General features: G+C 36.0%; 1 protein-coding gene across 4 annotated transcripts in view; it reads left to right on the plus strand.

Moving 5' to 3' along the window:
* Positions 1-26,431, plus strand: part of EPHA6 (EPH receptor A6) — a 951,077-nt gene that overhangs the window by 681,631 nt on the left and 243,015 nt on the right. For all 4 annotated transcript variants that reach the window (XM_063630562.1, XM_063630563.1, XM_063630564.1 and 1 more), the window contains 2 exons: positions 69-139; positions 3,130-3,255. In XM_063630562.1, coding sequence (XP_063486632.1) covers positions 69-139; positions 3,130-3,255 — 197 coding nt within the window. The remainder of the gene's footprint in view (positions 1-68; positions 140-3,129; positions 3,256-26,431) is intronic.

The raw sequence follows: 26,431 nt of genomic DNA on the forward strand, positions 1-26,431 counted from the left end.
TTTAATTGGTTTTGCTTTGTATCCATCATACTTCTTAAAACAAGTTTCTTTTTAAATCTTTTTAAAAGATGTCAGTGGTACATAAAAGCCAAGATGAAGTCGGAAGAGAAGAGAAGAAACCACTTACAGAATGGACATTGTAAGTAGCGCAGTGACTTTCTTTCATTATTTTGTACTGTTCCAGCACTTCAGGAGTTCATTCAAACTGTATCTATTGAGTTGAGAAAAAAGGAAAAAAAATCACTTCCAACCTTTCAGCATTAAGAATTTTCATCTGGCTTCCAGGTTTGTTGGTGAAAGTTGCACCTGCTTCTCATTAAATAACATTACCTTGTTCCCAATTCTGCTTGCTGGAGAACACAACAGACTGAATTTGCTAAAAATAATAGTTGACTGATTTTATCAAGTTATTTACCACTCACAATGGCTCTAAAACATGAGTTGGTTTTATCTAATGGAACGTTAGACATAGAAATAAATATTACGGAATCTTTATTCCTTCTTGCAGGGGCTGTCTTTTAAATATATAACAAATCAATTTACAATTCATTAATACTAAAAAAGAATATCAGCTCTTTAACTCTTAGAATATGTATGAAATCCTTGGGCTGACTACAAGGTTATATTCATTTGAGAGATCTATTCCCAAGCAACCTATAATTACCACTATAGCTGGTTTGATAATTGACAACTTCTCCTCCTCAACATCCACCTCCACCTCCACCTCCAAATTGCAAACTACTTCAGCAAGACAGTTTTTCTATTGTGAGACACTGAATTAACAAGAAAGGGATGTTCTCTAATTAACCACAGTGTAGAGATAATATGCAAGGCTTTTATCTTTTATTTCAAATTGAGCAAAAGATAATAAAGGACATTTCAATCTATACCACCCTCCGCGAAAGGGAAAGGATTTAAGTGAGGAACTTTTATACAGTAAGTCTGAGTCTTACTGCACTGGCAGAGCAGAGAGAACTGATATCTGGCATGGGATAACATGGAAAGGCTGTAAACAGATTGCAGAAACCTGGATCCAGACACCTGTGCTGATGACTTACACCCGGCAACCTTAAGATTCACTGCAGGGCATTTAGTACTGCTATGCAGAGGGAAAAGGTGCTCGTGAGGCATTTATTATCTGTTTTCCAAGAGGCAGGTTAGCATAAACCAAACCAGATGGGCCCAGCATGAAGCGATGAAAATAACTCGAGACAGCCAAGGAGGTAGAAGAAAGTTAACCAACTGATGTTTAAGAAGACATTGATAAGTTTAAATTAGTAACCAGGTATTCAAAATTGGAATTCAGTTTGGTTATTTTCGTCTTTACTACACGTATGTTTATAAGAAAAAATGTGATATTTGCTGATCTTATTCTATAGAAATGTGTACCACCTAAAATAATTGAATAGTTTCATAGTTAAAACCACATATGAGTTAATAAACGATGCTTGTTATCTGTGCCTAGCATAATATTATCAACACGACCACATATCTGATTAGATACCACTAATAATTAGTAGTGGCTACTAGGTTTGAGGTTATAGAACTCAGTCTGAAATCACAAATTCCACTAAGTTGTTATAAAAATATATGGAATATAAAATAGAGGTACAGACTATCTGTTCTCCTTTTCTTCAATGTATACTTTGAGAAGTCAAGGAAAGCATGATATGTTAAAATTAGTGTCAGGTCTGGGTATACCTGGAAATATGCTTTTCTGGTGCTAATTTGAGAAATATTAATTTTCTCATGGTCCATATGCAGCACTAAGAAGACAGAAGACAAAATGTGTAAATGAAGGCAATGGGCATAGAAAGGAAGCAAATTGCTGCTAATATTGGGCATTTCAGCACCTCCTCTAAACTTTATTACCTTTTATTTGTTTTCTTTTTATTTGTTTGTTTGTTTTGCAAGGAGAGTCAAACAACAGTTAACGCTGGGTATTATATGGCTTTCAAAATCTAAGAAGCAACAAAACCAAATACCATCCACTCTGCCACAAATTTCACATTGGTCTTTTAATCCCTACTAGTTTGTATTCAATAAAGGCTCTCTATGTGATTATTGCCTGTAAAACCATACCTAAGATATTTGGAAAGATAGAAAGATATATAAGAAATGACCTCCTGTCTAGAGATCTAACATGGAAAATGGAAATTAATGAGCAAGTTTGGTGGCTTGTGCCTGTAGTCCCAGCTACTCAGGAGGCCGAGGCAGGAGGATCACTTGAGCTCAAGAATTCAAGGCCAGCCTGGACAACATAGCAAGACTGCCATTTCTCTAAAAAAGAAGAGAAATAAGTAAATGAGCAAAACAGAGGGATATTCATGGGCAGAGGCAGTCTATGACTTCTTTGGATACTCACAAATGGACATACAACCACACATTAATGTTTTCTAGCCATCCTTTCTCATCATCCTAACTGCCTGTAGGCTGTGAGCACTCCATTCCCACCAATGAAGCTCAACAGATACACAACCAATGACCAGATTTTGGCCTTTGATTTCTGTCCTTCCCACCAGGATAGATAAGCTGATCCTATTCAGGACTATATGCAGTCAGTCCATGGAAGCCACTACATGAATACAGAAAAAGGCCATTATCCCTACTGGCCTTTCTTGTTTCTATGCCATGGAGTCAGTTCTTTACTCCTTGAGGTTTCCTGGAAAAGGGGGAGACCACAGGAATAGGGCATGAGTTCATGAAACCTAGTGCCGTAGAGTACAAAGAGTCCAGGAGGGACCTAATGGGCTTCCTTGCTTTGAAGGGAGGCTTATGCCTCATTTTCCCCATTCCCCAAGCTAGAGCAGATGTGGAATGTTTTGGAAGTATAGTGAATGAGTGCGCTGATTAAACATTTTACAGAAATATGAGACATGTGTTTTCTGGAACCTGTCAGCTCACTTTCTAGAAATCCACCAGGTCATTCTACATTAACAGTGAGGTAAATAAATTTTTGACCCTCGTAGTCAAAGCTTTAATATGAGCAGAGAGTGGGACAGGAAGAAAAGAGAGACTTTAAATCATTAACAAGACTGACTACTTCAGTATGTCATTTCTGGTTTTAAATGTTCACAAGATATAGACCACTGAGATACTCAAACTAAATCAATCGTTTCGTTGTTGCAGTGCGCTTCCCGGGAATTAAAACTTACATTGATCCAGATACATATGAAGACCCATCCCTAGCAGTCCATGAATTTGCAAAGGAGATTGATCCCTCAAGAATTCGTATTGAGAGAGTCATTGGGGCAGGTAAATGTCAAATCTACACTTTTGAACAAAAGATTCCTTAATTTCTTTGTAACTGGTTTATCAACATACTATCTTAAATCTTGGCAGTTTTGGTCATTGAAAAGTTTTAACAAGTGAGAAGTAAAGTGATCTTGTATATGTTATTTTTTTAAAGTATACTTAGTGTCTGTTTGTTTCCAAATAATGAGAACATTCACAAAAGTTACTTTTAACATTCTATAGTCTTTTTTAATAGTAGAGATAAATTACAATGAAACTAGAGTTTTTAGGAGTTTGTCATAAGGTTATAGATTTACTTGAGTGCCAACATCTATAGACATACACTATAATTATAATAGTATTTAAAATGATGACCATGAGCTTCTGCAAGACACAGAAAAGTTCTGAGAATCACCAAAGATAAAATTTGGTTCAATGTAGTTTTAGGTCATTTTAATGCAAATTAATATTTCTCCCTATGTAGAATTTTCCAATCTTAGAACATTTTATTATTCAACTATCCTGAATAAATACAAATTTCTTGTAAATCACCCCACAGGAATTTATGCTGTACATTAGTTAGGGCAGAGGCTTAGCCAATGTAACAAAGAGACTCCAAAATACAGATTTATTCCTCTTTCAGATGCTTGACCCAAGGTGAATAGTCCGTGCTGGCAGAGGAGCTCTCATTCAAGGGGACTTGCAAGGCACAAGTTCCTTCTGTTCTTGGCTCTTCCTTCCCCTAGCATGTCATCCTCCTCTAAATGACCAAAGCTGGGTCACCAGTACATCTGCCTTCCTGACTGTGAGAAGGAAAAGGAAATAGTTCTGTCTCTCTGGTTTTGCTTTTAAGGCAATCACCTGAAACTTCCAAACACAGTATTCACATCTCAATGGTCCAAACAACAATAACATGGACACACTAAATTGCTAGAGAGTTTGGAAACGGAATTGCTGACGGCTGCCATGGATGCAGCTAAAATGCATACATTTATGCAGGGGAGGCTGTTTTCCTAAAATAGAGAAGGGATATTGGATCTTGATGGGGAACATAGGTCTCCTCTAGACGCTGGAGATTTGTTTAATCCTCTGGAAAGGGCAGAACAGATGCAAGCATGGCCATTCCAGCCAGGTGTCATGTCTTTACAAAGGCCAAAAGAAAGCAGCTGATGATCCCCTGTTTCTTTCAAAGTCCTTTTTCCTCCAGAAAGACAGCTACATAATTTGCAGGACCCAGTATACCCTGAAATATACAGAGTCCCTTGTTAAAAATGTATTAGTTATTTCAAGAAGGTGACAACAGAGAACTAAACCAACTACAGGGCACACCTAAACTCAAGGCTCTATGTGACTGCACAAGTTACATACTCACGAAGCTAATCCTGTTTCCCAGGTACACAGAGAAGTAGAACTACCTCAAGAATTCCAGGCACATTTGCAGAGAGTTCTTCCTGATTTCACTCCATTCCCTCTGTACCATAGATCACCTCATCTCCTGCATGGCTGGGTCTCCCTCTGAAAGCTGCCGCAAGGGCCTCTATGTTCATAATCTTTATGTTCTCAGCCAAAGAAGCTGCCTTATCAGAAAGATTAAGGACCTGAAATGGAACCAGATTCTCTGTCTTCTTCCACTGAACAAAGAGCACATCAGCAGGCATAATTGAGAAGAGTGATTGAATTATATTCATTTAGCTTTGGAGTTTGTTTTCTTAAGACAGCAAAGGGATAGAGAAGAGAGGAGGTTGGATAATCTCCATTGCACACAATGTTTGGCTTTCTTCTTCTTGCACCTGAGAAAAACTGATATGTCTTTTTATACTGCCTTGTTCAATACTCACATAGATACAGGAGAAGCATTTTCTGTTTCAGCCCTTTGTGCTACAGCATAACAAAATGCCAGTGTCTGAAATCGTAATGTTGAGAGATAAAATCAAGTATCTGAAGTATAAACAATAAGAAGAAATTAAACGTTTCTTTTATTTTTAGATATTTTTCAACTAAAATATAAATTTTTCTCTTAAAAAAGTATAATGAATACTGCAAAAGCAAAAAATAACTACTAAAGAGATTATTTTAATTTCATTTTTCCACCTGCTGTCCCTGAACTCTAATAAGTCATAATGGCATTTATCTCATTTGGCACAGACAGACTATCTAAACCATATAGTTATTCCTATAGATTGGGGTCTCTTTTTAAATCTTTATTCATCTTTGATTTTTTCAGCTTTCAAACAATATGCTAAGGGTCCTTTTACTGTCCATATTCAGAAAAATAACAAAAATAAAACTGGTATGTGAGACAAAAGTATTATAACCTAACTTGCCTCTTTGTGCCCCTGGCTGTACTGCTCTGTTAATTTATTCCTTTAGATTATTGTTATAGCCCTTTTTATGCTGCTCTAATAGAATGCCTCACACTGGGTAATTTATAATAAACAGAGTTTTTAGGCTCAAGGTCCTGGTGGCTGAAGTCAAGATTGAGGGGCCACATCAGGTGAGGGTCTTCCTGCTGCATCATAACATGGTGGAAGGCATCACATGGGTGAGGGAGAGAAAAAGGGGGCTGACCTCCCCCTTTTATAATGAGGCTGCTGCATTAATCCAGTCATGAGGGCTGAGCACTCATGATCTAATTACCTCTTTAAGGTCCCACCTCTAAACACGTTTGTATTAAGGATTAACTTTCCAGTGTGTGCACTTGAGGGGACACATTCAAACCATAGCAGTCATGTTTCTAAAACTTTATTTTTGTGAATGTGTGAAGCGTGAACATATTCCATAGCAGCAGTGTGGACAAAACGTTGCTCAAATTGAAGAAGAACCAGTCGTTATGTAACATCTGTGTACCACTGGTTACTTTCCCAATTTGTAACTATAAATACTTTCTTAGATTGTCTTGTATCCTTTATTTTCTTTCCCCAGCTATTGATTGTTTCTTCTCGGACTCTAATTCTTCGTCATCTTTGTCCCGTGGAAATGTAAATTAAGTGACTTAAGTGGTAGTCTAGATGCTGAACAGAGGTGAAGTGATGTGGAAAAGGTGAGAGAGGCCAGATATCAGGTTGTGGCAATTGTCAAGTGCAGGATATTCAGGCAGAATGAAGGCATTGATGGTAGGAATGGCAAGGAGTACTTAGATTCACGGTTCATTGCTGAGGAAAAATATGAGACCTCCGTCTCTTACAGATGCAAGACATGCATGCAAAGCAACAGTTAAGATTACTTTTCAGATTTCTAGTGGAAAAGCACAATAGACAATCATTAAATCTTTCTTAAATGAGTTATCAAAAATAAATGTAAAATAGCCACATTAACATTTTCACAAAAAGCATGATATCACACCTGACCTGTGACATTTCTTACCACATTCACTGAACAATGTTTGTTAGATGGCTAATATTTACTTGTAGAAGATAATGTGCCACTTAATCTTTTCATATTAAATCACTATGCTCATTAGAGATATATGTATTCAGGCTGTCTTCCTCAATCTTTGTCCTGAGATTTTCAACTAGTAACCATCAAAATACTGTGCAACTGAACCATAAAAATTTAATTTTTCTGTACATATATTCTTAACATTCTCCATCTTTCCCTATAAATTTCACTGGTTTTTTATAAGTTTTCTAGGGTACTTTTTTTGTGTGTGTATCACTATTCTATTTAATACTGGCAGCTTATCTTTGTTCATCAATATTGGCCTGAATGTCCATGAAAATGCACATTTCCATTTAAATGAAGTGAGCAGCTCTGTTGCATAGGAGACTATCAAGATCATCTATCTCCTTTGGCTTTTTTGCATTATAAAATGAAATTCTGTGGACAGAGGACTGTAAAACAGAAACTCCCAGGCTAAAACAGCCAAGTCAGATTAGGGGAGAATCATTATTTTATACATATCTTGCAAGATATGAGAAAACGGTAAACAATTTTAATCATGGTCTGAAAAAGGTCATTGAAAGGCTGTCCCTCTTTCAGGGCACCACTAAACCTAAACCAGTATAAGAACAACTTGCCTGGCAGAGTATAATTTTGAAACATTATTCCATTGAAAAAATGATTCTTGCGTCGCTAAGCCCAGAGGGCACCCTTCTTAAATTTGACCTTCCCTCTTTCCCTAGTCTCGATGGAAAAACATAATCTCTTCCTGTCATTCATATTCTCTCCCTTTATCTATACAAAACTCATTATGGCCTCCACTATCAGCCTTCTCTTCTGGCTTAGAGTCACCAAATTTTTTCTCTTCCTAGAATAGTCCAGGAAGTTTTAACTGTTGGTATCTCAGGAGTTATCTGCAGGTAAAAGAATGTCAAAAGGACAACAAAAAGGATATAAAAGTGAGTGTCAAGCCTAATATTTTGATTCTGCTATTCCATCTTGTTTGAAGTCACATTTCCCCTTGATGCTATACAAGGCCTAATGTTCACTTCGTGTGCCTCTCCTAATTCCCCTGGCACCCTCAACCCAGCAGCCCTCTCTTTTCTACTCTAGAATATATTATTTTTTAGTTATCTTAAAGAAACTGTATTTTTGTTTGTCTTTTACGCTTGTGTTATACATTCTTTTAGCATGACAATGACAAATGTAGGCAATATTCCAGATGTGGTTTCACAATTCTCTTTATATATATTTTTTAAAACCTTGTGTTTGTGACTCATTTTCTCTATATTTAGATGAGATGACCTCCTTAGAAATGAGATTCATTCTTGTCCATCAACTTAAAGGATTTATGGTAGAGGTCAGATTCATTTTCTTGTGTATTCTTGAAAACTTTACATGTTGAGTAGACTGAGAATAAGATCAACAACAGATTTTGGCAAGGCCTTTGTGCCTTTTACTCAATAATTTCATAGCTTTCTAAATCAAATGATGTAATAAAAGATCAGCTTTACCCATTCTCCGTCTATATTATGATATGAATGAAAAAGCAAAGACTGAAGCAAGACAGACTCAGATATGAATCACAGCTTTGCTACTAGCTCATTCTGTAAACTTTAGCAATTTAGTTATCGTTCAGAAATTTGGGTCACTCCATATGTAAAGTAGATTTATAATAACAGCTATCTTACAGGATTAATAAAAGGGTTAGAAATGACTATTAGATTAAAAAATAAACACAGTTTTTACATTCAGTTTTGACTGCTGAGATGAATAACACTTATTGCCCAACCCTCAATATACTTTGTGATATGAATATCTGCCCATGCAGAATTCAACAGTCAATGCCTTAGGTAACTGGAATAATATTTATGATTTTCAGAGTTAGTTGAAAATTAGTAATTGAAATGAAATTTTATTTTTGTTACTACATTGAGTTATATCCATGTCAACAAACTCTTTTTCTTTTTAATTAAAGAAGCTCAAGGCCGGGCAGGGTGGCTCACACCTGTAATCCCAGCATATTGGGAGGCCGAGGCGGGTGGATCACGAGGTCAGGAGATCGAGACAATCCTGGCTAACATGGAGAAACCCTGTCTCTACCAAAAAACACAAAAAATTAGCCGGGAGTGGTGGTGGGTGCCTGTAGTCCCAGCTACTCGGGAGGCTGAGGCAAGAGAATGGCATGAAGCTGGGAGGCGGAGCTTACAGTGAGCCGAGATCACGCCACTGCGCTCCAGCCTGGGTGACAGAGTGAGACTCCATCTTAAAACGAAAAAAAAAAAAAACCTCAAAACTTATTTTTTTATATTTAAGAGGTTATATTTGTTGGGTAATGTTTATTTTTTGTTAAAAAACTCAACAAGTCATAAGATGAGAATCAAAGGAAAAATTATTTAAATATCTTAACGTAAAACTGTTCTGTAGTAGTCTATCAATTTATTCTTGGTACATCTAAGGAATTAGTAGATTTACTGTCAGGAACACAACTGTGTATCAATTTAATAGACTTTCAATTAATGTTTGTTAATTTCATGAGTGTTTACCTACATTTCAACACTGTACATCTTATTTGGACCCATTTAGTAAACATTTTTTATCTTATATCCAGATTTCCAAAACTTGCAGTTTGCCTCATCATAGTCATTGTTTGATAAATGCTTGTTTAATAAATAAATAAAATTCTTAAACTAATTTTAAAAATAATGAGTAAATAAATGAATGACAAAAGGATATAGAATTATTCTAAGTAATGATTTTACATGACTATGTTTATCTGGTTGCCAACAAAAATCTTAATGAAGTATGACAATATAAAATTAATTGCATAATATGTGCAAATAAAGATAAGAAAAACAAATTGATAGAGGACATTTGGGAATTACAATTGTTACATTGCTTTATATTAACAATTTACCTGATAGACCAAAATTATAGAATTTATTATATGCCTTTGCATTTATATAGTAAAATATAGAATTATACAGAAAATATTACATTGATATTTTATTTTGAATTGAGTTTATGTAACAGGGGAAGTAATTTTGAAGAGCTGTTTATAACTTACAAAGAAGTTATTTTTCAAATTTGTTTTTATTTTTTTCTTCTAGTTTGTGTATTGCCAAAATATTACGTGAAATGAAGGAAATTTGATCCCCATTTTCAAAAGAGTTCTCCAAGGATGTAAGCAAGACTGGGTACATCTTAGAATGATGTTCTTTCTTATGGCTAAGAAACAATAGATGAGAAAGACCCACATATCAACAGCAACAACTTTTAGCCCTTATATTTCTAGAGTATATTAGTTATCTCTTGCTGCATAACAAATTACCGTAAAACTTAAAACAAGAACATTACCATCTCACAGTTTCAGTGGCTCAGGATTCAGGAATGGCTTAGCTCCTGCACAGTTGCTCACAAGGTTGCAATCACGGTGTCAGCTGGGACTGTGGTCTCACCTGAAGCTTCAGCTGGGCAAGGATCCACATCCAAACTTGTTTATATAGCTGCTGTCAGGATACAGTCCTTTGAGGGTTGTTGCGCAGACAGTCTTAATTCCTCACTGCTGCTGGCTGGAGAACATGCTCAGATTCTTACCATGTGGGCTTCTGCAACATGGCAGCTTGCTTCATCAAAGCCAACAACAGAGTCTGCTAGTAAGAAGTCACAGTGTTTTATAACCTAATCATGGAAGTGACAGCAAATTACCTTTGCACATTCTATTGACTATAAATATGATACTAGACCCTCCCCCCACTGAAGGGAAAGGATCACACAAGGACAGGAATACCAGGATGCAGAGATCATTGCAGGCCATCTTAAAAGTTTGCCTACTACGTATAGTATTGTTTCATTATGTTTGGGGCTCTCAGGTGGTCCTAATTAGCCAGCATTCCCAGGAGTGGTTTCTCCCCTTCAGTCCAATTCACATCAAAGATAGCAAAGATGAGTGTTAGACACTCTCTGATACTCAAGCAGTTTATTCTGGCAGTGTTCTTGTAAAATGGATAGTGGGGAGCAGGCCAATGGCATGGGCCAGGTACAGTTGGGGGGTCAGATGATCAACTGACCAGGAGGGTCTTTGTCTGGAGACCATTCTCAGAGTTTAGGAAGTTCCTCCCACTTTCTTATACCTGTATTCAGTGTGGGTCAATTATTAGGTGTTTCTTTCATAAAGGGAGTTTAGTCTCTTCTTGTAAGGGTATGCTTTTTTTTTTAAGGTTTATGAGAGTTGACTCTGTGCTGAGATGGCTTTGTGTATAGGGTATTCAGCATTTTTAGGTCTCATTGTCATAGAGACCCAGTCATCCCCAGGGCTACGTGCATCATACCCATAAGGACACATAATGTCGGCCCCGTGAGATGTTTGAGTAGGCCATAGGGCTGTCATTAATCCCACAGCCACCATGTGTCTGTGTTTCAAGCAGAGAGCAAGAGTTGTAAGGCCACTTGAGGTCTTGTCTCTGAACTTAATTCTGACACATACAGTTGATCAAAGCAAGTCACAAAGCCAGACCAGATTTAACAAGGTAGAAAATAGATTTTACTGGTCAATGGGAACAGCAAAATTACATTGCAAAGGGGCATACATGTAGGATAGGGAGGAATTCATGGCCATTTTTTTACAATCTACCACATAGCTGATAGACTTTTTTTAAGCGAATCATTATTTTTTCAAGCTTAATGTGAATAACAGATTATGAATTTATTTGCTATTTTGTCTCTAAGACTATTTTTGCTTTGCACCCCTAATTAATGATATTAATGTTTTCTTAATACTATTAGTTAATCAGCCTTGGGTTAGGTACTAAAAGGGAATGATGAGCTGGGTGTGGTGGCTCACACCTGTAATCCCAGCACTTTGGGAGGCCGAGGCGTGCAGATCATTTGAAGTCAGGAGTTTGAGACCAGCCTGGCCAACATGGTAAAACCCCGTCTCTACTAAAAATACAAAAATTAGCCAGGCATGGTCCTGGGCACCTGTAATCCCAGCTAATCAGAAGCCTGAGGCAGGAGAATCTCTAGAACCAGGGAGGTGGAGATTGCAGTGAACCAAGATAGTACCACTGCACTCCATCCTGGGCAACAGAGCGAGGGCGAGACTCAGTCTCAAAAAAAAGAACTTGAATGATGGAGCATCTCAGACTCAAGCGGGAAGCTAAGGAAAGTATAATATATAAGGTAGAAAAAAGTAGAAAGGAGACAAGAAAGGACAAGATAGATAATAAGTGAAGAAAACATACAAATAAATTGTTCTTCGAAGAATGTAAAGATCACTGTATACTGGGAGATCAGATTGCATTAGAAAGACTGAATTAGGCATTTAAATATACTGTTAAAGATAAGGAATGTCAAGCTGTAGAAAAGGTAGTTTAGATGGGAAGAGTGTTAGAAGTGGTAGAATAAACGGTGTGGAGATTAAGAGGAATTTAGGACATTTTCAAGTATTTAGAGTTTGATGACACTGGATCTTTATCATATCTAATTTCTCTTCAAAACATAAGCTTTTCCTTTTTTTAATGTGAATGTAACTCTAGCCCTGCTTTTTGGCTATGAATAATGGTGACTTTAGTTTGTTGACTTTTTAATGACAAAGTTTAAAGTGATTAAAGAGGAAAGATGTTTTACTTTTATTGGGCAAAGAAAAGTAAAAAAGAGTATGGCTCTGTATGTGTGTGTGCATGTATACATACGTACATGTAAAGGTGTTTGTGTTTGTATGTGTGTGTGTGTATGTGTGTATTAGTCAGCTTCACTGTCATAACAAAATATCACAGATTGGGTGGCTTAAAAGGCACAGATTTATTTTCTCACAGTTCTGGAGGCTGGAGTTTTAGATGGGGTGCCTACACGGTCAGGTTCTGGAGAAGCTGTCTTCCGGATCACAGAGATCCACCTCCTTGTCCTCACATGGCAGAGAAGAGATATATCTTCTTCTTGTTCTAAGATCACAGTCTTTATGAGATTAGGGCCCCACTCTGAAAACCTCATTTAGCCTTAATTTCCTCCAAAAGACCATATATCCAGATGCTGTCACATTGAGAGTTAGAGCATCAATGTATAAATTTTGGGGGGACACAGTTTAGTCCAGTGTGTGTGTGTGTGTGTGTGTGTGTGTGTGTGTGGTGGGTGAGGAAGAAAGCAAGATATTACCTGATGAAAGATTTACTCACTGTTATCCAAGTATCTGCATGAGTAAATTTTAAATGAAAGAATAAAAGTTGTAAATTCATAAAGGATATGCCTGCTAGGTTTGACTTACTGGGAGAGCTCTGTCTGAACTTAGAGCTGAGTTGAGGCTGAGAGCTAAAGCAAAGTATCTCCTGGTTACCATGTGTCCAGAGAGTGGTGGAGGCACAGGGAAACAGAGAGAGGAGCAATAGGTCTCCCAGAGTAAAATCTATAAAGATGGTACAGTTTCAGTTACTTTTCAGATAATATGCTGATGTGATTGCTGTTAAGACTATAAGAAAGATATCAAAAAACTAACATGAATGCTAAAAATCAAACTGTTCAATGTGCAATTGAAGCCTAAGTGCTTACATCAGGATGTACCTATTATGGGTTATCTTTGTAGTAGGTTCTTCCAACAGATGTTAGAACCTTTTCTTAAAATCAAGTATTTGGCATTTTATCACAACTTTTATTAACATCAATGTAACTTGTGTATCCACTGTTCCCTGATTACAATGGAAAAGTACCTTAATCTTATGAGGAAATAATATTTGTGTCATAAATAGGGAGGATTTCTTCCCCAAAAGTTATTTCCACCTTTTATAACCAGTTAATCCATCTCTGGTTAGAATCTTATAAACTTCCCTTGCAGTAAGTGACACTTTCTAACCTGTCTCATCTTTTCCTGATCTTCTCCCTAAAATTTGGAGTCATTTTATATTTGTTCATCAAACATCTCACCAACTAAAATTCAGTTTAAATTTTGAGAACAAGAACTAGCCAATTTACCTTCGTGAGCTGTAATTTCCCTATCTGTGAAATGTAAGTAAAATACCTTTTCTCCTTCATGATTGTTGTGAGAAGCAAATGAGATAAAGTAGATTCTATCTGACCATCCAGCATTTATCGGAACACCACCAATGAAAGTGTTCACTACCTCGAAGATAGCCCATTCCCTTGGGAACAGTTCCAATAAATCCAGGATATTTGTGAGTAAAAAAAAAAAAAAAAAAAAGTGTGCTTCCTTATAACTCGGTGCATGATCTTACAACACTGACTACTGGTACTCGTTCTGCAAAATTGAACTTATACAAAGTAAATCTAATCCTGCTTCCACACCACACCATTACTCTTCAAATATTTAAAGAACAACATGTAAACTTCATAAATCTTCTTTGTTCAGCATAAATTGTCTAAATCTTTTCAACCATTTCCATCCGACATGATGTCTAGATACATCATCATTCTGGCCACCTTCCTCTGGAGATCTAGAGTTTTTCTCTAAGTCTTTTCCAGAATTGAACCGAATACTCCAAATGTTTTCTAATCAATGTGAGAACAAAGGGATAGCACGTTTCCTGCTCTGCCTCGATTAATGCATCCTGAGTTTGCATTTGGTTTTTGAACAGCTGCCATGCGCTGTTGGCGTAGGGAGAGCTTACTACTAGCTTATCCCCAGCGATCTTTCTCAGAGGAGTTTCTATTAAACCAGGCCTATTTCTATAGATTGTCAATTGACTTTATTACTTTTGAGTGCAATATTATATTTTTATAGGTCTACACTATATGTAAATCATATATATAAATATGAACTATATATATCATATAATTCATATATCAAAATATGAATAGCTATAGATATGTTAAAAATGATCTAGATATGTAAAACCTATATAAATTTGTATAGATAGGTAAAGAATATATATTCTAGAAATATATACTAGAATATATGATATATTCTTTGCATATCTATACAAATTCTAGTATATGTAGGATATATGATATAGAATATATCATATATATACTTTACATGTCTATACAAACATTATGTGCTTTTCATATTCCCATTTCATAAATATTCCTATTAAATTTCATTGTGTTTCTATAAGTAAATTTTCTCAACCTGTCCATGTCTTTTTCCATCTCAATTACATCAGCTGGTATAATTATTGTCCTACTCAGTTCTGCCTGGCAATTTAGCTGTGTGCCCTTATCATAAGAGCTCAGCACTCCCTGTGCAGCAATCATTTAGTATACTCTCTAATTTTCTTCTTCATTGGGACAACTGTTTTTGCATTATTGGAATTCGGTATTTTGTAGATGCCTATCTCTCACTCTTTATAGAATCTCTGATCAAGAAATTGTACACAATCCATGTGCATTTTTTAACTGCCGCTCTGAAGTTTAATGTCTACAGTTATGGCCAGTGATTTTTCCCTGGCCTGTAAATATATTTCTTAAAGTGAAAATGATCAGTTTTTTCCCAAGTTTCCCCACCCCTTGCATTTCATCAGTCTTTATTCAGAACTAAATCGAAATAACAGCTCTGTTGACTTTTTGAAAGATGGACACAGCAGCAAGGCAGGCAATTATGATTTTATAGCTTCTCACTTATTGCTTTCATGGTGGAGTAAATGAATTCACAGCATGGGAAAGTGTGTTTTGTGAGGACTGATTGAAGCGTGAAGCACATGGACTTTCCATGTGGTCTAATGCAGTTCCTTGTTCACATGGAAACCTCTGATATTCTCTTCCTGCCAAAATCTTTGTCCATGGTTTCCTCCTTGCTTCAGCCTATCAGGAAAAAAAAATCTGTCTTTAGCATTAATAGTAGGCAAGAATTATTAAATGTTCATCTGCTTGGGATGAGCTTTACATGCATTATTATTTCTTTTATCATCACAACTCTATAAATCACAAGGATCACATATGTCCATTTTACAGATACGAAAGCTAAGATTTAAAGAGATTAAATTATTTAGTCAAAGTGAACCAGCTTGTAATAGTAAAGCCAGAGTAATCTTATATTATAGCTCATGCTTTTATTAACCACAACTTCATTACAAATAACCCTTTATATTTATGAAGCCATACTTCTATAAGAATATCTTCTTCTGGCACTTGTACAATTGATACTTCTGAAACCATCTCCACCTATCTTAGGTGAATTTGGCTGTGTTCCTTTCTTTCATTCTGGCCGTCTGTCAGTCTTTCTGTCAGCAGTCACTTTCCAACTCTATGATGTATAGACTGTGTTCTGGCTGCTGATTGAGTCTCTGTGATTTGTAGGCTGAAAGTGAATTACCATTACCTAAGTGCATTGATGCACCAAAAAAAAACCAACTGCCTCAGCAGAACCAACAGTAATGTGAATATTGATTATTGTCATGAAATCATTATTTAGGATAGGATTACAAATTTCCCTCATTTGTAGCATGATTTGCATGTTCTGTGTGGCATGTCAATTTATCATCATACCCTGTCAGCTCTGCCTTCAAATATATCCCAGGATCCAACCTCATTTTACCACTTTGCAACAGCCACCCTGGCCAACCCACCAACACCTCTCCTAGCCTCCCTTCTTCCACCACTCCATGGTATGTTCTCCTAACATGGAACCCTAGAATGGGAAGATCCCTTGGAAATGTAAACCAGATTATGTCCCTCTCTGCTCAAAACCTGCCAATCATGATCTGTTCTGGTCAAAGTAAAAGCCTGGCCACCTACTTAGCTGCCTCTTCAATTGCATCTCCACCAAACTTTCCTTCACTCATTGCTCTGGCAACAATAGTGTCATTCTTCCTCAACTTGCCACATGCACTCCTATCTCAAGACCTTTGCACCTGATATTCTGTCTAACTGGGAAGCTCTTAGCTCCAGTAACATCATGACTCCATCCCCACTCCCTCATTTCCTCCAACTTCTATGACAATGCAAATTCATCAGAGACCTTTCAGGTCCTTCATAAACTAGCAATTCTCCTTCCATACTCTCCTTTCCTCTCACCCTGCCTTTATTCTACAGTAGTTACTACCAACTGACATGTACATGTGTTTTGTTATTCCTATTGTCTGTCTTCCCCTTTCTCTTTCTAATTCACTGCTGTACCCTCAGCCCTTTAAACACGACTTGGCATGTGGTAGGCACTATATAAATTTTAATTAATGGATATAGAATTTACAAGTGTTTATTTATCTATTACATGACTTTATTCTCAAAAACCTAGTGTCAGGCTGAGGATAAGGGAGCACGATCATAATTCTTCTTATGCATGTGTGGGGTTAATTGCTGTGATGGAATGCTGAAAAGAATGCATCAGCCTCTCAGAAAACAAAATGCGGGAAAGTCTAATTGAATTTTAGGAGAATTACATAGATTGCAATTTAAATGATCACTATAATGTCCGTGTGGAGGAAGGATTTAGATAAGCAGTGATTGACAGCAGATAAACCCATAAGAATTCAGGGATTCATGAGAACAAGGCAACAGAACAAGTCTCGGGTTTTTTACCAGAATGAATGAGGAAGAAAAAAACACAGGAATATTGGGATATTTGACATGTTGAGATAATGTGGAAGAATCAAGTGTTTTCAAGCCAAGAATGAAAGTCTGGTCTATGTTCTTGTTTGACGAAAATCACTATGCTCTTGATGTATTAAATAACCCTTCTTTACCCCATAATCTCTAATTCCTATGAAGACAAGGAGTGAACTTAGATTATAACTGATCGGTTGTAACGTAGAGCTCTGCCTAGTGAGAAGCAAATCCAAGAGATACAATTGTCCAGTTTCTAAATGTGCATAGCAAAAGAAAAGTGGCAAAAAAATAGCAAAAGAAAAGTGGAGTCTGTCCCAAAGCAGGCAGGAATGTCTTGCTTGCCAGAGTTGTACGTCAACTCCAGGAGGCTTTTTTCAGCTCGTTGTTGGGTCATGGGCCCAGTGAAATAATGGGCCATTACCTGACTAAGGAGAAAAAAATAAAGGGGTAGGGAAGAGAGCAAAATTTTATTTTATTTATTTATTTATTTATTTATTTATTTATTTATCTTTTATTATACTTTAAGTTCTAGGGTACATGTGCACAACATGCAGGTTAGTTACATATGTATCCATGTGCCATGTTGGTGTGCTGCACCCATTAACTCGTCATTTAACATTAGGTATATCTCCTAATGCTATCCCTCCCCACTTCCCCCCACCCCACAACAGGCCCTGGTGTGTGATGTTCCCCTTCTTGTGTCCATGTGTTCTCATTGTTCAATTCCCACCTGTGAGTGAGAACATGCGGTGTTTAGTTTTTTGTCCTTGCAATAGTTTGCTGAGAATGATGGTTTCCAGCTTCATTCATGTCCCTACAAAGGACATGAACTCATCCTTTTTTATGGCTGCATAGTATTCCATGGTGTATATGTGCCACATTTTCTTAATCCAGTCTATCATTGTTGGACATTTGGGTTGGTTCCAAGTCTTTGCTATTGTGAATAGTGCCGCAGTAAACATATGTGTGCATGTGTCTTTATAGCAGCATGATTTATAATCCTTTGGGTATATACCCAGTAATGGGATGGCTGGGTCAAATGGTATTTCTAGTTCTAGATCCCTGAGGAATCGCCACACTGACTTCCACAATGGTTGAACTAGTTTACAGTCCCACCAACAGTGTAAAAGTGTTCCTATTTCTCCACATCCTCTCCAGCACCTGTTGATTCCTGACTTTCTAATGATTGCCATTCTAACTGGTGTGAGATGGTATCTCATTGTGGTTTTGATTTGCATTTCTCTGATGGCCAGTGATGATGAGCATTTTTACATGTGTCTTTTAGCTGCCTAAATGTCTTCTTTCGAGAAGTGTCTGTTCATATCCTTTGCCCACTTTTTGATGGGATTAAATTTTATTTTTAAAACAGTAAAGTTGAAATAAAGTGTGAATGTTGTCTTATATTTGATGTATTGGCCTGGTAAGGGTCACTTGTTGGTTGACGGAACAAATGTTTATAGTGCTGGAGATCAATGGTTCCTTTTTCCTTTACTCTATAACAGTGGTCCCCAACCCCCAGGCTGTGGACTCCGCCCACCTCCTGTCAGATCAGTGGTGACATTGGATTTTCTTAGGAGGATAAACCCTATTTTGAATGTGCATGTGAGGGACCTAGGTTGTGTGCTTCTTGTGAGAATCTAATGCCTGATGATCTGAGATAGAACAGATTCATCCTGAAGCTATCCTCCCCTAACCCTTCATCTGCGGAAAAAATTATCTTCCATGAAACCAGTCTCTCATGCCAAAAAGGTTGGGGACCTCCACTCTATAAGATCTAACTGCACTCTGCAAAAGCAATAATCAAAAGATTTGAAGGATGACAGATTTCCATTACAATTATAGAAACTTTTAATTTATTTCTGTATTTTTAAAACTTTTAAGCTTTAAGTCAAAATAATGTACACATATATCTTTAGAAAAGATATAAAAACTAGAAGGGCATATAATGAAAAGCACAAGGATGCCATGCCTTCTCTTTACTCCCCATCCAACCTCGATTCTTGTTCATCTGTGGCAATGATTTTTACCTGATTCTGTTTTTTTTCTGACTTTCTTTTATCATGGGTAAAGATATAGCTTCCTTACAGCACCCACATCTCCTTTCCTCTCAATATGATTGTTGCCTTTATAACTTAAATATTAAAATCTGTATATCTTCTTCCCACAAATATAGGCACTATGTTTTATACTTTGGTAGTTTCTTACCTATAATCAAGATACAAAACATACAAACAGCATATTTTCAAATTATTATACAGTCTTGTGCCACTTAAGAACAAGGGTATGCTCTGAGAAATGCATTATTAGATTATTTCATAGTGGTACAAACATCATAGAGTGCACTTAACACAAACCTAGATGGCAGCGCCTATTGTACCCTGAAGCTATATGATATAGCCTATTCCTTCTAGGCTACAAAGCTGTAAAGCATACTGCACTGAATACCGTAGGCAATTGTAACACAATGGCAAGTATTTGTGTATCTAAACATAACATCAAAAAGGTACAGTAAAAACGTGGTATAAAAATATGGTAAAAATGTGCCTTACCTGTGTAGGGCACTTACCGTGAATGAAGCTTAAAGGACTAGAAGTTGCTCTGGATGAGTCAGTGAGTGAGTGATGTGTGAATATGAAGGCCTAGTACATTCCTCTACACTACTGTATGTAAACTTTATAAACACTGTATACTTAGACTACACTAAATGTATAAAATACAAATATTTTTTCTTCAATAATTAATAAATTTTATTTTATAAACTTTTTAACTTTTTTAACTTCTTGACTCTTTTATAATAACACTCAGAATGAAGCACGAACACATTGTACAGCTGTACACAAATATTATCTTTATATTCTTATTCTATAAGCTTTTTCTCTGTAAATTTTGTTTTTAATTTTTAAGCTTTTTTGTTACAAACTAAAACACAAACATACGCATGAGCTTAGGTCTACACAAGATCAGGATCACAAATATTGCTGTCTTCCACCTCCACATCTTTCGTCACACTGGAAGGTCTTTGGGGACAATAACATGCATGGAGCTGTCATCTCCTGTGATAACAATGTCTTCTTCTGGAATACCCCCTGAAGGACCAGCCTGAGAATCTTTCACACTTAATTTTCTAACTATATATAAGTAGAAGGAGTATACTCTAAAATAATTAAAAATATAGTATAATAAATGTATAGACCAGTAAGTCATTTATTATCAAGTATTATGTCCTATACGTAATTATATATGCTATGTTTTTGTATGGCCAACAGTGCAGAAGTTTTGTTGACACAAACATTACCAAAAGTACATGAGTAATACATTACACTACGATGTTGTTATAAAGGCTATGATGTCACTGGTGATAAGAACTTTTCAGTTCCATTATAATTTTATGGGACTACTGTCCTATATGTGATCCATCATTGACTGAAATGTTATTATACGTGCATGAGTGTACTGGCATTTTTTAAATGTTTTGACCCATTCTGTTAAGATTTCTAATATGGGAGCTCTTAGTAATCAGATGTCATTTAGATGGAAAGAAAAATTTAGCCTTTCTTAGCCTGACTACTGAATTATGTATGTACCTTTTTAATAAAGCCACTTTGCTCTTTTGATGTCCTATTGGTAATGATGCTAGAAATTCATGGCTGAGCTTCTCTAGAGCAGGGTGTGGCAAAGTATGGCCCACAGGCCAAATTGCCTGTATATTTATTGAAGCACAGCCACACCCTTTTGTGTGTTTATTGTTTATGGCTATTCTTGTGCTACAACTGCAGAATAGAGTACTTATAACAGACAGAATTGCCCACAAGACTAAGGTATCTACTGTTAGGCTCTTGACAGAAGTTTGCCAAGTGCTGCTCTAGCCTGCTGTAGTCTAGATTGTCCAGTGTATCCAGCTCCTGCACATTCCTAAAGGCCCTCTCCTCCTGCTTTCATTTGGAGTGATGCAAGGGTTACATTTGCTTTCTCCTTGCTGCATAACTAAGTTGAAACCATTATTGTCTACATCCCATGATCCCTCCTTCTCTTAATTTATCATCTCCATTTTGGTGGAACAAATCCTTCATTGGCTTCCTAATGGAGAGTGGAAAGTTTGCAGATGAATTACATTTTCTGGACTCTTTTATATCTGAAATGTCCTTTCAATAAACATAATCAGTAGTATGGGCATGGAATTTCAAGTTAAATGTATTTCTCCCTCTGAATTTTAAAAGCACTGCTCTACTGTGTTCTAGGTGACAGTATTGCTGCTGACAAGTTCCATGCCAGGAGGATTCTACCGTGGAATTACATCTGAATATGCTGCACACATAGAGGCTTTTTCGATGGGCAAATGTTAGTTCTTTGAAAGTCTTTAGTATTTTTTCTTTGCTAATTCCCTCACCTGTGTTCTCTTTATTCTCTCTGAAATTTCTATTCGTCAACCCTCAGATTGAGCCTTCAGCCTTATCCAACCCTTAGATTGAGCCTTCACCTTCCTAAGAATTAAACTCATATATTTTATGTGTGGTTTGTCTTTGTAGGTGCAAATTCATTCTATTTTCTATCAGACTTCTGCAACTGTGTCTGTGCACCTTCTGAGACTTCTTTTGAGTATTTTTTCTGCTATCATTTTAATTTTCAGAAATCTCTTCAATTTTTGGATGATTTCTCATAGCATCCAGATCCTTCCTGATCAATGAAACATATCTTTTAAGACACCATTATTGTTTCTTCTAGTTTTATTGATTCTTTCTGATTATTTATGCCACTCACTTTTGTGCTGGGAACTCTTCTCACACGTCTGGTGATCCTTGGCTTTGCATTCATATTTACAGGGAAAGCTCTGTCTGAGTGGAGGCTCTGTGTAAGAATGTAGGCATGTCTATTGTGGGCCTCTTTTTGGGTGATAAGGAGACTGTTTTATTAGAGATCCTCAAATGCCAATATGCAGCTTTTATTTTACCTGGGAATATTCATTTTTTCCTTAAAAAGACTCTTTTGATATTCCTGGGCATTAGCAGTTAACTCTTCCTTATAAAACTTTCAAACTATACCCTTTGTCTATATGGAGCCCATGTTTTACTCCCACCCTTTGCTATAATGGGTGCCTCTAAGCCTGGAGTCCAGGTATGTTTCCTTCACGTTAATTTCTCTCCTGTCAACAAAAGCAACCTCTTTTGTTCCGTTTTTACGCCCTGCTACAGCCACAACACTTCCCAGTCACTTCAGTTTCTTCACAAATTTGCTGAATTCTCATCCAGTGGAGTCCCATCTCTTGTCTTCTTTATTTTTGAGGATTTACTCTAGGTGTTTTGCTTTCCTATTATTAGAGGGTCCTCAGAGTTGGAAAGACAATAAACATATGTTTGCTCTGACATCTTAACAAGAAGCCAGCCCTACCATGTTTTCAGTAATCTACAAAATGAGGTAAGCACTGGAGAAACCTCAAATATAAGTATGCTTTTCTAATATATATTTATTTCTGACTTTTCCCCTTCTCTTGAATTGTAAGCCTTTTCCATGTCATTTTTACAACATGAAATAAGAATACTATAATTGTCTTCAATGTATCTTCCTAGATAAACTTTAAAGATTTAACATTAAAAATCAATGAGTAATTCATAGCATTCAAAATATTTTGCTTAAAGAAAATGTTGTGCTTTTAATCAAATTAAACATAGTAAGAAATTATGACTAGAGAAATAGGCTGATCTAGTTTACCTAAAGATACCAGCTAGTATGTGACTTTTTTATAATATGTGTATAATATTTTATATTATATTTTTATAATATATAACATATAACAATAATTATTATATAACATTTAATATAATATACTAATATAATAATCATAATATTTTATATAACTTATTCAAATAAAATAATTTTTATTTTTATTATTTTTTCTTTATTATTATTATACTTTAAGTTTTAGGGTACATGTGCACAATGTGCAGGTTTGTTACATATGTGTCCATGTGCCATGTTGGTGTGCTTCACTCATTAACTCATCATTTGGCATTAGGTATATCTCCTAATGCTGTCCCTCCCCCCTCCCCCCAGCCCACAACAGTCCCCGGAGTGCGATGTTCCCCTTCCTGTGTCCATGTGTTCTCATTGTTCAATTCCCACCTATGAGTGAGAGCATGTGGTGTTTGGTTTTTTGTCCTTGCGATAGTTTGCTGAGAATGATGGTTTCCAGTTTCGTCCATGTCCCTACAAAGGACATGAACTCATCATTTTTTATGGCTGCATAGTATTCCATGGTGTATATGTGCCACATTTTCTTGATCCAGTCTATCATTGATGGACATTTGGGTTGGTTCCAAGTCTTTGCTATTGTGAATAGTGCCACAATAAGCAATAATTATTATATAATATTTTAATATACTAATATAATAATCATAGAATATTTTACATAACTTATTCAAATAAAATAATTTTTATAATATTTCAAATAAAATGTATATTGTATATGGAGACTAAATGCAATATATTTTACTTTTTATTTGGCATTTTTTTATTGTTGTTATTTTCCAATCAAAAAGAAGCATAGCATCCATGACAAGTGACATTCAGCTTTCATTTATTACACTAAAATGAACATGAACATGAAAAACTGTCAGATTTTCCTTCCTTCATGATTTTCTGTGCAATGAAATCCAAAGCAATTGCCTGTCCTTCCATTATTTACAAAAGAAAAGAAACACCACCAACGACAAATATTTAGAATCTTATCTGTTCTGTTTGCTGTCCTGTATGCATGCAAAAAAATGCTTTTAAACGTTTCTGAAAATTCTACTGTTTACTAATCTTGATTTCAAAGAGTTATACAATATATACTCATGTTTTTACAAGTGCATTTCCCTTTATTTTTATATCCTATTGGCCTATTGATTTTTTAATCCTATATTTTCTTCTTTAACTCTTGACTGCGGAATACAATATGGTTAAACTTAGAACATATTTGAAACTTGTAATCATTTTGCAATTGCCAGTCATTTATTGAGTTGTTAATCTAATCAACACAACTAGATTTTACTTATGTGGTTTTAGCAGATACTCTTGCAGAGCTCAAGTAGCAGAGTTACTCCATTATATTCCCTTTCAGACATGATAAATGGTGCTATCTAATTTTGGGTGGCTACTGCTATCCATGTCTAATTTGAGGATGCAGAAAATATATTGAATTTGGCGTTGTAAGTTCCATCCCAAAAGTATAGCTTTTTGAATTGATTAAAATTCTAAGGATCTACTTCATAAGCACGTACCTAGAATGCCAAACATGAAGTTTTTTAAGTTCTATATTCTGTGTGCCATTTCATATCCATAAGGCTGGAATTATCATAATGATGAGAGCAGTAATCCACTCTAACATGAGAGTGGTATGTGTAAGTTCATTCTCACATTCCTATAAATACCTGAGACTGGGTAATTTTATTTTTTTAAAGAAAAGAGGTTTAATTGGGTTACAATTCGACAGGTTGTACAGGAAGCATGATGCTGACACCTGCTCGGCTTCTGGGGAAGACTCAGGAAATATATAGTCATGGTGGAAGGTGAAGGGGGAGCAGGCATGTCACATGGCAGGAGAGGAGCAAAATAGAGAGTGGCGGGGGGGCGGCAGGTGCTACATACTTTTAAACAACCAGATCTCACTATTATGAGAACAGCACCAGGGGGATAGTGCTAAACCATTCATGAGAAATCCACCCACATAACCCAATCATTTTCCACCAGGCCCTGACTACAACATTGGGGATTATAATTCACCATGAGATCTGGATGGAGAGACAGATCCAAACTATATCATGGTAGTAGATATTATGAAGAAGAGTGTGTTTGTCTCCTGCTAAGGTTCCAAAATGACATCTATCTTCTAGATATACCTGAATTAATTAATTCTATTATTATCAATGGCTCATTTAAACAAGCTTGAAACCCCTAGTATCTTTTTTAGTTTCATAATTAATCAGTTCAGTAAGGAGTATAGTTAAATTAATTTCTGTAAAACCTTTAAAATGGTAGCTAATTCTTAGCTATTATTATTTTCATATAATAGGAAGCCATAAGTAAGAGTATATCAACAAACAGCAATTTTTTTTCTAGTTTCAAAGTGGCTATGCCCAAGCTCAAAGAGTTACCTACTCTTTGTAATATTTTCATAATTTTGGAACCAACACTTACTATTTGGGATAACAGTTCTGGACTTTAGCTTCCTGTACCTCTCACAAATGAGATATATAAGAACATATTCAAAAAATGTAAAACAAAAATTGATGGTCATAGTACAACTAGAAATTGAGAAATCTGCCAATAAGGCAGAAGTTTTGATGTACTTTCTTTAATAACTTCTATTACCCAAGGAATACACTGAGTAAAGCTGGAGGATCTGAATGATGCGACTTAAAAAATTCTATCTGATGAATATATAGAGATTGAGTAAAGCTGGAAGATCTGAATGATACAACTTAAAAATTCTATCTTATGAATGTATAGAGAGAATAATAAACTCAAATTTGCAGGATAATACTCCCTTTAAGCAGACAAAAAAATGTAATTGATCATGTCCCAGGTCATAAAGAAATTTATAACAAATTTTAAAGGCTGAGATTTCTATAGAATACATTTCTAAACAAAATTAAGTTAGAAATAAATAATAGAACAGTAACTTTAAAACACAGAGAATGTAAAATATTTTAAAATAACACATGAATTGTTTTCAAAGTAATTAAATAACGCACTTAAATAACTCATGGGTTATTTTAATATAATTTAGAAAATGTCTAGACCTAAATAATAGTGAAAAAAACTACATCTTAAAATTTACAGGGCACAAACAATGTGATACTTTAGAAGTAAATATATCTAGCCTTAAAATGCTTATTTTAGAAACAAAGAAATGCTGAATATTAAAGAGCTAAGAATCCAGCTTAACAATTTAGAAAAAGAGAAAGGGAATAAAAGAAAGTAGAAGGAAAGAAATGGTAAAGATAAGATCAAAAATAGTAAACGGTGGTTCAGGGTGCACAGGCTTATGCAAACCTACCCCCAAATTCTGAGAGAGATGAGAGGCTGAAGAAAGAGGCTGGCAAGTCCAGTTTCTCAGAAAGGAATATTTAATGGAGACTTACAAATAGACGCCATATCTATGTCTCCCATGGAGACAAGACAAGATGATGGATCCTCACGACATTACCCCCTATACCCAGGGCTCACGTACCACAGAGAAAGGGTATTTGCGATCCAGAAGAGATATGTAGGACAATTGGAGCCTGATAACATTGAGGCTGTTTTGACCTAAGAGCAAGATTTACAGTAACTACCTGCTCTTTTTTTTTTT

The sequence above is a fragment of the Symphalangus syndactylus genome, chromosome 21, assembly GCF_028878055.3.
Source record: "Symphalangus syndactylus isolate Jambi chromosome 21, NHGRI_mSymSyn1-v2.1_pri, whole genome shotgun sequence".
NCBI lineage: Eukaryota > Metazoa > Chordata > Mammalia > Primates > Hylobatidae > Symphalangus > Symphalangus syndactylus.